This window comes from Myotis daubentonii, chromosome 3 (genome assembly GCF_963259705.1).
Source record: "Myotis daubentonii chromosome 3, mMyoDau2.1, whole genome shotgun sequence".
Classification (NCBI taxonomy): Eukaryota; Metazoa; Chordata; class Mammalia; order Chiroptera; family Vespertilionidae; genus Myotis; species Myotis daubentonii.
This window is the reverse complement of record NC_081842.1, coordinates 122,415,907-122,432,128: the sequence shown is the minus strand read 5'-3', so window position 1 is coordinate 122,432,128 and position 16,222 is coordinate 122,415,907. Positions and strand designations below refer to the sequence as shown.

Below are 16,222 nucleotides of genomic sequence, written 5' to 3'. Positions count from 1 at the left end.
GTTTAGTTTCATCTTTTTGTATGTGTCTGTCTAGTTTTCCCAGCACCACTTGTTGAAGAGACTGTCTTTACTCCACTGTATGTTCTTGCCTCCTTTGTCAAATATTAATCGACCGTAATGGTGTGGGTCATTTTCTCTGGGGTCTCTGTTCTGATCCATTAGTCTATCTGCCTGTTGTTGTACTAGTACTAGGCTGTTTTGATTACAATGACTTTGTTAGTATAGTTTGATATCCAGTACTGTGATTCCTCCTACTTCGTTCTTCTTTCTCAAGATTGCTGTAGCTATTCGGGGTCTTTTATGGTTCCATATCCATTTTTGGAGTGTTTGTTCTAGCTCTGTGAAGTATGCCATTGGTATTTTAATAGGGATTGCGTTGAATCTGTAGATTACTTTGGGTAGTAGAGACAGTATAATGATTTAATTCTTCCAATCCATGAACATGGTGTATGCTTCCATTTGTTTATATCTTCCTCTCTTTTTTTCAATGTCCTATAGTTTTCCAAATACAGGTCTTTTACCCCCAGTTGGTTAAGTTTATTCCTAAGTATCTTATTTTGTTGCTGTTGCAGTGGTAAATGGAATTGTTTTTTTAGTTTCTCTTTTTGAGATTTCGTTATTGTTGTATAAAAATGCCATAAATTTGTGGATGTTGATTTTGTATCCTGCTACCTTGCCAAATTCATTTATTAAGCCTGGTGGTTTCCTGGTGGAGTTTTTAGGGTTTTCTTTGTACAATATCATGTCATCTACGAGTAATCACAGTTTTACTTCCTCCTTTCCAATTTGTATGCCTTTTATCTCTTTTTTCTACCAGTATCATCCTATACTAATAAAAGAGAAAAATGGTAATTGGCGTACAACCGATACCTTTTTCATTGGCTAATCAGCGAGATATGCAAATTAACTGTCAGCCAAGATGGCGGCTGGCAGCCAGGCAGCTGAGAATAGGAGGCTTGGTTGCCCCAGTGATGGAGAAAGTCAAGGATCCCCGCAGCTGCAGGGCTCTGAGCTCCTGAAGCAACAACTCCAAAAGATACAATGTTTTAATTATAGAAGCTAAAAGATGGCGGTTAATTTGCATACTCAGGCTCCAAGCAGAGCGAAGCCAAACAGCCCTGAAGCAGCAGGGCAGAGAGGCCTCAGGGCCTGGGATCAGCAGAGTCCAGAGGCCTCCCAGCCCCGGTGATCAGTGGATCCGAGAGGCCTCCCGGTCCCGGTGATCAGTGGATCCGAGAGGCCTCCCAGCCCAGGTGATCAGCGGCGTCGAGAGGCCTCCCGGCCCAGGTGATCAGCGGAGCCGAGAGGCCTCCCGGCCCCAGTGATCAGCGGAGCCGAGAGGCCTCCCGGCCCCGGTGATCAGCGGAGCCGAGAGGCCTGGCCCCGGTGATCAGCGGAGCCGAGAGGCCTCCCGGCCCCTGTGATCAGCGGAGCCGAGAGGCCTCCCGGCCCCGGTGATCAGCGGAGCCGAGAGGCCTCCCGGCCCCGGTGATCAGCGGAGCCGAGAGGCCTCCCGGCCCCGGTGATCAGCGGAGCCGAGAGGCCTCCCGGCCCCGGTGATCAGCGGAGCCGAGAGGCCTCCCGGCCCCGGTGATCAGCGGAGCCGAGAGGCCTCCCGGCCCCTGTGATCAGCGGAGCCGAGAGGCCTCCCGGCCCCGGTGATCAGCGGAGCCGAGAGGCCTCCCGGCCCCGGTGATCAGCGGAGCAGGGAGGCTTCCCAGCACCGGGATCAGTGTGACAGGGTGCGGAGCTCCAACCCTCTGATCGGCCCTGCTCTGTGCATGACAGGAGTGGCGCTGCAACCTCCCTATGGACCCTGCCTTGAGTGTGCCAGGGGGTGGTGCCCCAACCCCCCAATCAGCCCTACCCTGAGCATGACTGAGGGTGGCATCGCAACCTCCCAATCCGCCCTGCTCTGTGCATGACAGGAGGCGGGGCCCCAACTCCCCAATGGGCCCTGCTCTGAGCCCGACCAGGGGTTACACCTAGGATTAGGCCTGCCCTCTGCCACCCGGGAGCAGGCCTAAACCAGCAGGTCCTTATCTCCTGATGGGTCCCAGACTGTGAGAGGGCACAGGCCAGGCTGAGGGACCTCCTCTCCCAACCCCGAGTGCACAAATTTTTGTGCACCGGGCCTCTAGTGTTAAATAAGAGTAGTGAAAGCAGACATCCTTGACTTGTTATGCCTTTGTTTTGAAGTGTGTTTTGTCTGATGAGTATTGCTACTCCAGGTATTTTTTTTCCTTTTCATGGAATATATTATTCAATCCCTTCACTCTGTCTATGTATATCTTTTTTTCTGAGGTGGGTCTCTTGTGGACAACATATATATATATGGGTCATCTTTTCTTATCCATTCAGTCACCCTATGTCTTTGGATTGGAGCATTTAATCCATTTGCATTTAAGGTTATTATTGATGGCTACTTATTTATTACCATTTTTATTTTCTTTATGCCTATGTTCCTCTTTCCTTTTCTTCTTCTTCCTCCTCCTCCTCTTCTTCCCCCTCCTCTTCATCTCCTCCTCCTCCTCCCTCTTTTACCCCCTCCTCCCCCTCCTCCCCCTCCTTCCCCTCCTCCTCCTCCTCTTCTTCCTCCTTCCTTTAATATTTCTTGCATGATGGTAATAATACTCCTTCAACCTACTTTTGTCTGGAAAGCTTTTTATTTCACCTTCAACTTTAAATGATAGCCTTGCTGGATACAGTAGTCTTGGATTTAGGCACTTGCTTTTTATTATATCGAGTACTTCATGCTTCTCCCTTCTGGCCTGAAGTGTTTCTGTTGAGAAGTCATCTGACAGTCTAATGGAAATTCCTTTATAGGTAATTTTCTGTCTCTCTTGCTGCCTTTAAGATTCCTTCTTTCTCTTTAATGTTTGCCATTTTAATTATGATGTGTCTAGGTGTGGGTCTCTTTGGGTTCATCATGACTGGGACTTTCTGTGCCTCCTGAACTCCTGTGACATTTTCCTTCTCCAGTTTGGGGAAGTTTTCTGTCAGTATTTCTTTAAACAGGTTCTCTGTACCTTGCTCTTCTTCTTTTCCTTCTGGTATTCCTATAATGCAGTTGTTGTTACATATCATGTTATCCCAGAGATCCCTTAAGCTATCTTTCTGCTTTTTAATTCTTTTTTTTCTATTTTCTGCTATAATTGTGTATTTATTGCTACCTTGTCTTTCAAATTGCTGATTCAGTTCTCTGCTTCATCCAGTCTACTTTTAATTTCTTTTAGTGTATTCTTGTTGTCAGATATATCATTTTTCATTTGTCTGGTTCTTGTTCATGGCCTCTAGTTCCTTTTTCATGCTTTTGTAATTTGTAATAAATTCTTTAAGCATCTACACTAATAAAATACAAAGATGCTAATTGACCGTACCTTCGCTGCGCCCTAAGCCACGCCCACCAGCCAATCAGAGCGAGTATATGAAAATTAATGCAACCAAGATGGCGGCCGACAGCCAAGGAGCTGGAGCAAGCAGGAGGCTTGGTTGTCTGGGAGATGAAGGAAGCCCAGCTTCCTGCCAGCCCTGAGCCGGTTGAGGCCTCCACTCATGGCAACAAAGTTTCAATTATAGAAGACAAATAAATCCCAGATACCTGCTTCCAGCCAGCCTCCACTGGGAGTTTGGGTGGCTGGGGGTTGTGGCCAGCCTGCAAACAGCCATCAGCCCCTCACCCAGGCTGGCCACACCCTCATGGGGTAAGGGTCCCCGCTGGGGGGCTTATCCAGCCTGAAAACGGCCCTCAGTCCCTCACTCAGACTGGCCAGGCACCCCAGCAGGACCCCCCCGCCCCCTGAAGGGGCTGTGGCCAGCCTGCAAATGGCCCTCAGCCCCTCACCCATGATGGCCATGCACCCCAGTGGGGACCCCACACTGAAGGGGCTGTGGCCAGTCTGCAAATCGCCATCAGCCCCTCACCCAGGCTGGCCAGGCACCCCAGGGGGGACCCCCACCCTGAAGGGGCTGTGGCCAGCTTGCAAACAGCTGTCAGCCACTCACCCAGGCTGGCCACACCCTCATGGGGTGAGGGTCCCTGCTGGGGGGCTTGGCCAGTCTGCAAACTGCCATTAGCCACTCACCCAGACTGGCCAGGCAACCCAGCAGGACGCCCCGCCCCAACCCTGAAGGGGGTGTGGCCAGTCTGAAAATGGCCCTCAACCCCTCATCCAGGCTGGCCAGGCACCCCAGTGGGGACCCCTACACTGAAGGGGCTGTGGCCAGCCTGCAAATAGCCATCAGCTCCTCACCCAGGCAGGCCAGGCACCCTAGCAGGACCCCCACCCTGAAGGGGCTGGGCCAGCCTGCAAACAGCCATCAGCTCCTCACCAGGGCTGGCCAGGCATTCCTATATAATAAAAGGGTAACATGCAAATTGACCCTAACAGCAGAAAGACTGGGAATGACTGGTCACTATGACACTCACTAACCACCAGGAGGCAGATGTTCAATGCAGGAGCTGCCCCCTGGTGGTCAGCGCGCTCCCACAAGGGGAACTCTGCTCAGCCACAAGCCAGGCTGATGGCTGCCAGTACAGTGGTGGTGGTGGGAGCCTCTCCCGCCTCCTCAGCAGTGCTAAGGATGTCCGACTGCAGCTTAGGCCTGCTCCCCGCTGGCAAGTGGACATCCCCCGAGGGCTCCCGGGCTGCCAGAGGGATGTCTTCCTGCCAGCTAAGGCCCGATCCTCCAGGGAGCGGGCCTAAGCCAGCAGGTAGACATCCCCCAAGGGGTCCCAGACTGCGAGAGGGCACAGGCCGGGCTGAGGGAACCCCCCGACCGGACAAATTTTTGTGTACCGGGCCTCTAGTTTTTTTTATAAACATTGCTTTGAACTCTATGTCTGATAGGTTCCTTGCCTCCATCTTATTTAGTTCTTTTTCTGGATATTACTTCTTTTCCTTCATTTGGGGGGGTGCTTCTTTGTCTCCTTATTTTCGCTGTCCTTTTGCATTTGTTTCTAAGTATTCGATAAAACTGTTAATGCTTCCCAGTCTTTTTGGGATAGCATTATGTAGAAAGTGTCTTGAGGGATCCAGTGGTGTAGTCTCTTGGTTCACCTGGATGCTCTGAAGGAATGCTCCTTGTGTGTGTTATTTGGGCTCTCCTGTTGTAACTGGGACTTGATTGTTGATGTCCCATTTGTGGAAGGGATCTCCCCTCTGACCTGTTGCCAGTGAGGTTCAACCCCAACATTGTTGTGCCAGCTGTTTGTTATACATGTGCCAACAGAACAGAATCAGACACATCAGGAAAACCAAAAATACCACAAAAATCAAATTACTCAATGTATCAACAACAGGAAAGACTAAAAAGGAAAAAGAAGAGAAAGCAAAACAAAGAAGAAATAAAAAGAATACTAAAAGACACATGACCCAAAGATTCAGAGGGGATATAAAGAAAGAGAAAGAAAGAAGACTAAAAAAAAAAAATATGTGGTTATATGGAAGCAAAGAGAAAGCTTAAAGAAGTAGTATAGGAGGAAAAAAGAATGGAAACAGAAAATAAATGAAATAATAATAATGAATTTAAATTGTAGTGATAATGGATATAAGATACAGATCCAAAAAAGTAAAATGGGGAAAAATGAGAAAAGAGAGAAAAATGAAAAAAAAATTAATAACAATAAGAATAGACAAAAGTATAATAGAATCAAAGGGAAGAGAGAAATTAGAGATATGCAAGAAAAAAAGAAGAATTAAAATAAGGAACAAACAAAAAACAAAAAGTCCACTTACAAACCAAAAAACAAAACCACACACATTCACACACTGCTGTGATACTGAATCTGGTCCCTTGGTGTGTCTAACCTGGTCCCTGGTGTAGGTCACTGTCCCTTTCTGTCCCTGGGCAACCTGATTGAGGTCTGAAGTTTGAAGCCCCTAGTAGTCCAGTGGGCAGTGACTCATTAGCCCAGAGGCTGGGTCTGCCTCCAATCATATGCCTTAATTATCCCTGCTCTGAACTATACTCTCTTTCCCCAGGGAGCTGGGCTCTGTGGAGGTATCCTGGTCTTGGCTGGACTTGTGCTGGAGGTGGTACCAGTACCTTGTAGGACGGAGTGCTGGGCACTCCCTCTCTTTCTAATGCCTCTGCTCTGTCTGGTTTGCTGGCACCTCCTCTCTGTCAATTGAAGGGGCACAGATTTCCTTCCTTGGACTGTTCCCCCTTGCTGCAGATTGGGTCAGAAGTAGCTGTTTTGCTGGTAGGATAGAGGGACCTCCCCTGTGTTCCAGGTGGGAAGGGCTGATCTCCCTCCTGGACCTACTGTCTAGCCCCCTTTCTGCTCACCAACACATGTTCCCACAAGAAATAAAGGGCCCCTCAGATTCAATGTTCAGTGTGTCCTTCCACACCTGTCCAGGTCTCTAGATTACTGTTTTCTATATCAGTAATTCACTCCTCTGTCAGGTCAGCTATATTGCCTAACCTTGCTAGTTCATTATTCTTTGTTTTTATGATTTCTTCAGCTGCAGAATTTATGTTTTGTTCTCTTTTAGTTTCAGTCTCTTTGGTGAATATTTCTTTTGTTCATATATTTTATTTCTGAGATCACTGAATTGCTTTTCTGAATTTTCTTATCCTTGAGTTCTTTTAGAACTGCAATCTTGAATTCTCTGTTATTTAAATCACAGTGTCCTGTCTTAAGTTTATTTTTTGGAGATTTTTAATTTTCTTTCTGACCTCCCTTGTTACCTTGGTTATTCCTTGTACTTGATGGATTATTTCTCTGCCTGCGCATTTGTGGGAATGAAAACTTTTTAAAAAAGTATTTGACATCAGTGTTTAGCTGCAGGTTGATAAGTAGATTTCTTTCTTTTGTTTTACAGTAGGTGGTGCTAAAGCACAAGTTTTAATTTTCTCTGCACTGCTGGGGCTTTTAGGATCTTTGTGCAGCATTATAGCCTGGGCCATGGAATATTCCTGGTATTTCTTGAGGAGGTGGGGTAACCTTGCCCAACCTGAGTCTTGGGGCAACACTCCTATGGATTCAAAGTGGTGGGCTGTGGGTCTTCTGAATGTTCTCAGTGCTTCATTCAGGTAGCCAGAAGCTGCCAGTCAAGCTGTTCTGTCTGAGTTGACCCCAGCTGCCTCAACCTAGGACCTATTTGTATAGAGATGGGTGCAAGAGGGTTTGATGGGGAAGTGGTTTCATGAATCCAAGGTTCTGCTCTTCCTTGTGTAATTAGCTACGATGAGTACAGACCACTTACTCTGGAAGTTTTTTCAGCCCTTTAAAAATCTTCCAAGTAAGGATTTCAGCCTGTCAGGCAGGCCACAGGTGTGGGCTGGTTCCCGCATATGAGAAATCCTTTGTCTGGTACTGGCTGGCTGTGGTGTTCTTTGACTTTGCACAGTTTTTCTGCCCCTGACTCTGGGCCCAGCCTCAATGTCTGTCAGCTACTGAGGCCCCATTGCTGTGTCTGCCCTTCCTTTTTGTCCAGTGGTGATAGTACTTCACCCCTTCACTGTTAAGAAGCCTCTACAAGTAGTGCCCAGAACTTCCATCTCTGTCTTGTCCCCTCCCTCTCCTTTCTCCATTGTTAACTGAGATGCACCCTCCTTTAGATGTCTCAATGCACAATGTGTTTCTGTGTTATCAGGGAATCAATCCTTTGTTGAATTATAGCTGTCCAATTTATAACTTTAAGGGGAGAGACCTTGACCGTCATGTATTGGCTGCCATGCTGCTAACCAATACTTTTTATTTTTCTCATAGCTATTGCTAAGCATGGCCATCCCCTCTCTTAAAATAATAGTCATATTTATTTTTTTTTGGTTCTATACTATCTTGTACTTGGTTAGTACTTAATTAATCTATATATACTACCAGCCTGGTGCACGAAATTCCTTCACAGGTAGGTTCCCTAGGCCTGGCTGGTGATCAGGGCCGATTGGGGCCTTCCAGCTGCTGGCCGGGGCCTTCCTTCATTCTGCGCCACCCCCTAGTGGTCAGTGCACGTCATAGCAAGCGAATGAACTCCCCATCTCCTGGTTGAACTCCTGAGTGGACACTTTGCATATTAGCCTTTTATATCTATAATAATAAAAGCATAATATACTAATTAGACTGGACGTCCTTTCAGAGGAAGTCAGGGCTGCAGGGGAAGCCTGGGTCCTGGGTGCCTGCCAGTAGCCGGAGGGAAGCCCAGGTCCCAGGTGCTGGAGAGAAGCCTGGGTCCCGGTTGCCAGAGGGAAGCCGGTAATGGTAGCCAGGTAAGGAAGGCCTACTCTTGCACTGATTTAGTGCCTCAGGCCTCTAGTATATAGATAAAAACCTAAGCGACCGCTCGACCCATAGCTATGATATGCACTGACTACCAGTGGGCAGACGCTCAATGCAGAAGCTTCCCCCTGGTGGTGAGTGTTCTCCCACAGTGGGAGTGCCACTGCGGCAGTGCGAACCTCTCCTGTGGACACGCCTCCTACATGCCCCTCCCCCATATGGACCAGAATTGGGACTGACTGGGTGCGAGCCTGTGGCCGCTTTTCACTCATGGGTGCACGGATATCGCCCTAGGGCGGGCGCACTAAGACCGCAGTGGAGTAGTAGCAAGTCTACAGAGCGATGGCAGCGGCAGGTGCAGTGGGGCTGGGATGAGCAGGAGCGGCGCTGTGCCCAGCCTGGCTCGGGCTCTTCCCTGGCTGGCTGCCGCTTTGCACACTAGTACATCCCTCAGGGGATATAGGACTGCCAGTTTCGGACAGTCCCCGCAGGCCAGGCCGAGGGACCCCACCGGTGCACGAATCTGTGCACTGGGCCTCTAGGATTTGTATAATGTAGGAATATCAGCGGAGCAATTAAATTAAACTCAGGCTGTACTTTTGGTATAGAAAAGTAAGTAATTTTATAAATTGTTTTTGTTTTCTATCTGAGGGTATAGAGTTTTTCTGCAGCAATATCTTCCTTAAATTCCTAGATATTTTTTATAAATAGAAATTTAAGGAATTTAGGGGAAATTGAAAATGGAATTTACATATATACATGCATTCATATGTATATCCTATATAATAAAGATGTAATGTGCAAATTAACCCTCACGCCCTCACAGTATGGCTGCCTATGACCAGGCCAACAGGGACATGAGTGAGGGACCACCTAACTACTGAACAAGCAGGCTGCGTGGGGCGATCAGGCTGGCAGGGGTGTTAGCGAGGGACGACTCAACAAGCAGACTGCATGGGGCGACCGGGCTGGCGGGGGTTCGTGAAGGGTGACCAGGCCGGCAGGGGGGCAGTTGGGTGCAACTAGGCCGATAGAGGTGGGCAGTTGGGGGCAACAGTTGGGGGTGACCAGGCCAGCAGAGGGGGGCAGTAGGAGGTGACCAGGCTGGTGGGGGGGAAGTTAGGGGTGACCAGGTCGGTATGGGGGGTGCAGTTGGGGGCGACTAGGCCGGCAGGGGGGGCAGTTAGGGGCGACCAGGCCGGCAGAGGGGGGCAGTAAGGGGTGACCAGGCCAGCAAGGGAGCAGTTAGGAGCTACCAGGATGGCAGGGAGGGGGCAGTTGGGGGCAACCTGGCTGGCAGCAGGGGCAGTTAGGGGTGACTAGGCCGGCACACAGTCAGTGAGGGGGCGATCAGGCTGGCAGGGGGGCAGTTAGGGGTGACAAGACAGATAGGCAGGTGAGCGATAAGGAGCCAGCAGGCCAGGATTGTGAGAGGGATGTCAGACTGCCGGTTTTGGCCCGATCCCTGGGGGGCATGTATTGGAGAGGGTGCAGGCTGAGCTGAGGGGACCCCCCCACCCATGTCCACAAATTTCATGCACCGCGTCTCTAATATATGTATAATATCACTGTTTTTATTTACTCATTTTTCTATTACATTTTAAAAAATGGAACTGTGAAGTTAAATGAGGAACTTTAAACATTTTGACAGAATCCAGCATCATTTTATGTGATTTTTATACAGCAGACAAAGAAAACTTATTGAAATTACTAATTTTATTCTGATTTTTTCGTCAGAGCCTAGCATAGTGTAGGCTCAATAAAGGCTTATCTAACTGAACTTGAAGTATCTGGACTTGAGTATAACCTCTCATAGAGTCTCCTGTTGGATTGTGGAAGAAATGTGGGTACTGATAAAATTAGTGGATCACAAAGGGTCATACATCTAGAAGTTGCCTGGCATCAAATATCCTTCCTTCATGAAGCCTTCTCAGCCCTCAACCGCTCTTCTCTGCTCACTGGCACTTTGCCCATTTTCTCTTGTAACCCAGGTCCTGAGGTGGTAAACTAGTAAGTTATATGCCAAGATGAATGACAAAGAGCCCAGAAGAGGATACAGAACTATTTTCAGAGGTCATATTTTTTTCACAGATGCTGCTCAGTCATAGTTTCTAAATCTGAGTCAGTTCCATTACACAAGCTATGTATTCCTTGGAAGGTGTTTTGAGTAGTTTTTTAATATAAGGAATTGTTGTATATATTGTAGAATTTACCAAATTAATTGTACTTTTTTTTGGTAAAATACATTAATTTTAGCAGAACTTTTTATCAGAGGCTTAATTTGTCTTTTCTATTGAGTAATGTACAACAAAACAATTTGCCAGTAGGTATTATTTTTGTCATTTTAAAAATAGATTTTAGTGTTTGATTTTATTTTTTGGACTTTAGTGTTTTTAATTAAGCCACCAGACATTTTAAAAAAATTAGAGCCTCTTTATCCTCAAATCTCTTAAAAATTACCTTAGATCCTTAAAAACTAAAGTAGAAAGTACCTGGAGGTGTCTATATTTTACTAAGGATGTACTCCTCATTTTGGTAGGTATTTTGGACCAGTCTGCTGTGTGGGTTGATGAAATGAATTACTATGATATGCGTACTGACAGGAATAAAGGAATTCCTCCCTTGTCCCTACGTCCTGCTAATCCACTTGGCATTGAGATTGAAAAGTGAGTACCCTTTTCCCTTAATTTTGTTTTTGTTTTTGTTTTTGTTTTTTTTCAGTTGGTAAGAAGTTTTATATACTTAGTCAAACTCTGGAAACATCATGTTGTTTCTGAAGCCTGGTCAACTTTGCTGCCAATGAAGTTCCCATTATTGAAAACTTTTGACACAAACGACTTCTCTCTGTAGTTTTTTAATTTACATTTTGTGAAGAAGAAAAATATATTTTAACCACTAATACTTATTTTTAATCTCTAATACTTTAAGAAATCTAAGTATAGTTGACATACAGTATTATATTAGTTTCAAGTTACAACACAGTGATTTGATATCTATATATACTTGCAAAGTGATTACCGTGACAAGTCTAGTAACCTTCTGTCACCATACAATGTTATTTTGATATTCTCTGTGTTCCCTATGCTGTACATTACATCCTATGATTTATTTATTTTGTAACTGAAACTTTGTATACCTCTTAATCACTTAACGTTTTCAGCACATATCCCCAGTCTTCTCCCCTCTGACTACCATCAGTTTGTTCTTTGTATCTATTTGTCTGTTCTATTTTGTTTATTTTGTTTTTAGAGTCCACACATAGATGAAAGCTATTTGTCTTTCTCTGTCTGGCTTTTTCACTTAGCATAGTACCTTCTAGGTCTATCTATGTTACAAGTGGCAAGACTCATTCTTTTTTATGGCTGAGTAATATTCCATTTTTTTTTAATCCTCACCCGAGAATATGTTTATTGATTTTAGAGAGAGAGAGAGGGAGGGAGGAAGAGAGAAAAAGAAACATTGATGTGAGGGAGAAACATTGATTAGTTGCTTCACATATGTACCTCAACTGGGATTGAACCTGCAGCCTTTTAGTGCATGGGCCAATGCTTCAACCAAGTCAGCCACCCGGCCAGGGTTCCATTGTGTATGTGTGTGCATATATACACCATATCTCCTTTATCCACTGTCCATTGATGGACACTTAGGTTACTTTTATACCTTGGCTTTTGTCAATAATGCTGCAATAAACATAGGGATGCATATACTGTTTTTCATAGTAGCTGCACAGTTTACAGTTCCATAGCACTTGTTATTTGAATAACTAGTACTTTCAATAGTAAGAGAATTAATGTATTTTCTGGAGTTGGTAAGTTTAAATATTTAGATGGTACTTGAAATAAAAGATTTTCCATGTGCTTGGTATTTGGGGAAAATTTTTAGAATAATTAAGCCCATTGTAGTCTTTCATTTTGTTTTAAACCTTTGCCTATAATTCATACTTAATTTAGACTTACTTCCCTAGAATTGTGGCAGGTGATCTCTTTCAAGATGTCTTGTAATCAAATCTAGAATTTTCTTAATCCCTAGAATAATGTTTTTAGGAACTTTTATAATTAGTACCTTTATCCTTAAATCTTACTTAATCACTTCTTCTAACACCTTAATTGTGTCTTATTTTCTCGCCTTAGTGATTCTGCTTATGAAATGATGTACAGTGTGTTTCTCTATAAACACTCACTGCAGGTGACAGATTCGTTGTTAACATTTTAACCATAGCTCTATTTTAGGTTTTTCTATGAATGAAGAAAATTCTCCACTAATCTATATATTTAATTTTGAAGCCTACACTTGAATATCATTAGTAATTCAAATACCAAGCTTCTTTTTCACCTGCTGAGGTTTACCCCTAGCTGAGAAGAAGGCATTAAATGTTTGTCTTTGGGACATTATCATGTGTTGAACCATCCTGGGGTGTAACAGCATTGAGTGAGCTTGGGCTGTTCTAGGTCACATCTTTGAAACTCTTTGGCTGTATGGGTCATTCTGGAGCTGTTTTAAGGATTTCAGTGCTCTATAAGTTAAGAGTTTAAGAATCAAGAAAGTCCAGAAAACAATGCTAATTGCTAGATATTTATTTGAGCACAGTTCAAACATGAATAGATTTTGTAGTTTATTATAAAACTTTTAATGGCCTGCCTCAATACTCTCAAAAGCCAGTTAATTTCATTCCAAGGTCCACCACAAAAGAAGTGTAGAGCAGGAGGGCCCTTTTGATGGTTCTTTCATAAAGATCCATTTTTATATATGAGCACAGGAGTATAAGAATATCGTATGAATTTTGTACAACTGTAAGACAAAACTCTCAAAGTTAGGTTCAAGTTAGATGTTTACTATCATAAAATGAATTTCTTTAAATTTTAGTTTGGCATAAAACCTATCCCCTCTTTTGATCTTTTTACTTTCTCATGTCCTCTAACCTTTTGTCTTTATTGTTCCTGTTATTGCTGTTACCCACGAAGATGTTTGGTTTGAACTCTCTCCAAGAGTATTTTTAAAAATATGTATATTTTTATTGATAACAGAGAGGAAAGGAGAGGGAGAGAGAGATAGAAATATCAGTGACGAGAGAGAATCATTGATCAGCCCCTCCTGCATGTCCCACACTGGTGATCGAGCCTAAAACCCAGGCATGTGCCCTGACCAGGAATCGAACCACGATCTCCTTGTTCATAGGTTGATGCTCAACCCCTGAGCCAAACTGGCCAAACTCTAATAGCATTTTAAAAAAATGGGTTTCAGAAAAATAATACACATTCCTTTGTTAATTTAGTGCCAGGAATAATGGCACTAAAAGTACTCAGCTCTTTAAAATTTTTTCTTTTCTTTGTGAGATAGTCCAATTTAGTCTGGAGACAAACTCTCAGTTTAAATTATAGCTCTAGCACTTATTGGCAGTATGCTTTGAGCAGGTTATTTAACTTCTTTTTGCTTTAGTTGGAGTGCCTGTGTTATAAGGTGCTTGTGAGGAGTCAGTGAGTGAATAGTGCCTTAGAATGGTGTTTCGCTCTTAGCAAGTGTTTCATAAATGTTAGTCATTATTACCACGATTTTTTGCTCTTCATGTACTACTCTATTCAGTTTTCTACCACTTAGAAAAAGAAACTCTTTTTTAATGACTATTAAGATGTTAGGATAATAAATTGTATTTAAATCTTAAGAGAATATTATGTATAGTAATTCAAAGAGAGCTTAAATCGTGATAAAATTAGCAATGATATTTATTTTGAGCTGTTTCTTAAGTTTGAGTAATAACTCAGCCATCAGCTAATTAAAGGATAATTTTTGAAAAGGTAAAGACATGATTCATACATATATAAAATGAACCATGTGTCAGAGCTTTCATTAGTTCATTAGTTAATGGGAAAACCAGTTCAAAGTGAATTCCACAGAACGTACATAAATGCTAAAAAATGCAAAACTGGTCACTTCTACTGCATGGTAATTAGTTGCATCTTCACTTGACAGGTATTTCTATGGCCAGGGATCTCCGCTCACCATCAGTCCTCCACAAGTTAACTTCTGTTGTTGTTGTTTTTTTTTTAACAGAATTGGAAAATAGAGACAAAGAAAGGCAAAGATATCTCTAGAAACAGGAAACACTGGGAGTACCCTCCAGACAGGGAAAGGAAATCCAGTAACCATTTTTCTCTGTTTAAAGTTTTTATAATTTTCTCACTCGAAAGAAGGAAATAGACATACGAGGAAACAGGAAAATAAAGGTGAAAGTGGGAAGAGTTATATAAACCAAGAGAAGAGAATGTTTTTGATCAGAAAAATGCTCAATGTATTTTTAAATACTATCAGAAAGAATGCACTTATTTTATTGAACTTTGACCTTGGATAGAGAGGTCTTGTTTTAGAAAAAGAAGAGAACAGGAAAGGAAAAACATATATTAAAACACTGTTGGTATAGGTTTCATTTCCCTGATTCATTATATTTTAGTAAAAGCTTTGATCTCCAAAGAGAATGGTGTTACATTTAGATTAGAATCCCTAAGAGCATTTTTAAACTGACTCTCTTATTTCTGCTTATTCATGTCTTTTGGAGGTTTCTTTTATAATTAAAAGGCTGCAGAGGACCTATTTTTAATATTTTTAAAATGTCATTAGAGAAAAGATTACAAGGTTTTAATTTTATATTACTTGCTTGTTGAAATATATTAATAGAGAAGTTTTAAAGAATTGTGACTGCCTGTTATAAAATACTCTACTGTGATCCTAATGGATTATCAGATTAAAGTGTTGATAAGACCCCCTTTGGAAGATGAATCAGCTCCTGGGAATTGCATCGAGAATGTTTATGGAAATTATCTTCAGCTGAAAGTCATGTACAGTGTGAAACAATGAGGGGTCCTGTAGGGTTGGACAGTTCATCTGAATATGAAAAAGCAAGTGAGAATAAGAGTATATAGTTTTCCTGTTACAATTTGACTTTCCAATAAAAAGAAAAAGTGACTACTTTTCTTGCTACGTGTGTGTCAGAATTTAATAAATATTTTATTGGTGCACCTAACATGTATACTGTCCTATTTCAGCACACAAGTTTAACAACTGGCATTTAGTGGCCTGCCTCCACTGCTAAGTTTTTCATATTCCTAAATTTTTAACTGATGTTTTGCACACATGGTGCCTTGATACTTATAAAAGTGTTACTAATTGCCCAGAAAAAAATAACTTCACTTTGAACTGAGACTGGGATTTGCTTTTAAAAAGTACTTGAGGATATGTTTTAGAGATTGGAAGGGGGAGAGACAGAGAAATATCGATGTGAGAGACAAACATTCATCAGTTGCCTCCTGTATGCACCAGACTACAACCTTTTTGGTGCTTGGGATGACACTCCAGCCAACTGAGCCATGCAGCCAGGGCTATTTATTATACTGATTGTCACAAATATATGTGTTCTTTGCATGGTTTAGTGGAGACAAACTATTTAAACTGAAAAAGAAGGTAAAATCAGGTTTGTATTAAATAAAGTCTTTAGTATTTTTCCTCTCTTAAAAATAACATTTGCCTAATATGAGGATATGTATAAATAATGTTTCTAGAGATAGTATATATTTGGGAGTGAGAGCATAAAAATAGAGCTTTTCCTCTGTTTTTGTATAATCTCTAATTTTTTGTGCGAAACTGTTACCTGGGAATGGCTATCTAGAGTAGTCAATTGGTGTACCACTATTATCTGTTTTATTTCCACACTAGAGGCCCAGTGCATGAAATTCTATGCACTGGCAGGGGGCGGGGCGGAGGCGCCTCAGCCTGGCCTGCGCCCTCTTGCAGTCGGGGACCACTCAGGGGATGTCCGACTGCTGGCTTAGGCCCTCTCGTAGGCCAGAACCCCTTGCTCCTTACAGCCCCGCCTGAAGTAAGAAGCCGGGCTCATGGCTGGCAAGCACAGCAGTGGTGGCGGGAGCCTCTCCCGCCTCCGAGGCAGTGCTAAGGAGCAGTGACCCAGGCTTTTGGCTGAGCGGCGCTCCCCCTATGGGGGCGTAC

The 16,222-nt window shown here is 43.5% G+C and overlaps 1 protein-coding gene across 6 annotated transcripts in view; it reads left to right on the top strand.

The window, feature by feature from the left end:
* The window catches only part of EXOC2 (exocyst complex component 2), a 272,621-nt gene that overhangs the window by 75,571 nt on the left and 180,828 nt on the right, over window positions 1-16,222 (top strand). For all 6 annotated transcript variants that reach the window (XR_009451902.1, XR_009451901.1, XM_059688403.1 and 3 more), the window contains exon 4: window positions 10,767-10,893. Coding sequence is in view for 4 of the 6 variants with exons in the window: in XM_059688403.1 (XP_059544386.1) it covers window positions 10,767-10,893 (127 nt within the window). In the remaining 2 variants the exon portion in view is untranslated. The remainder of the gene's footprint in view (window positions 1-10,766; window positions 10,894-16,222) is intronic.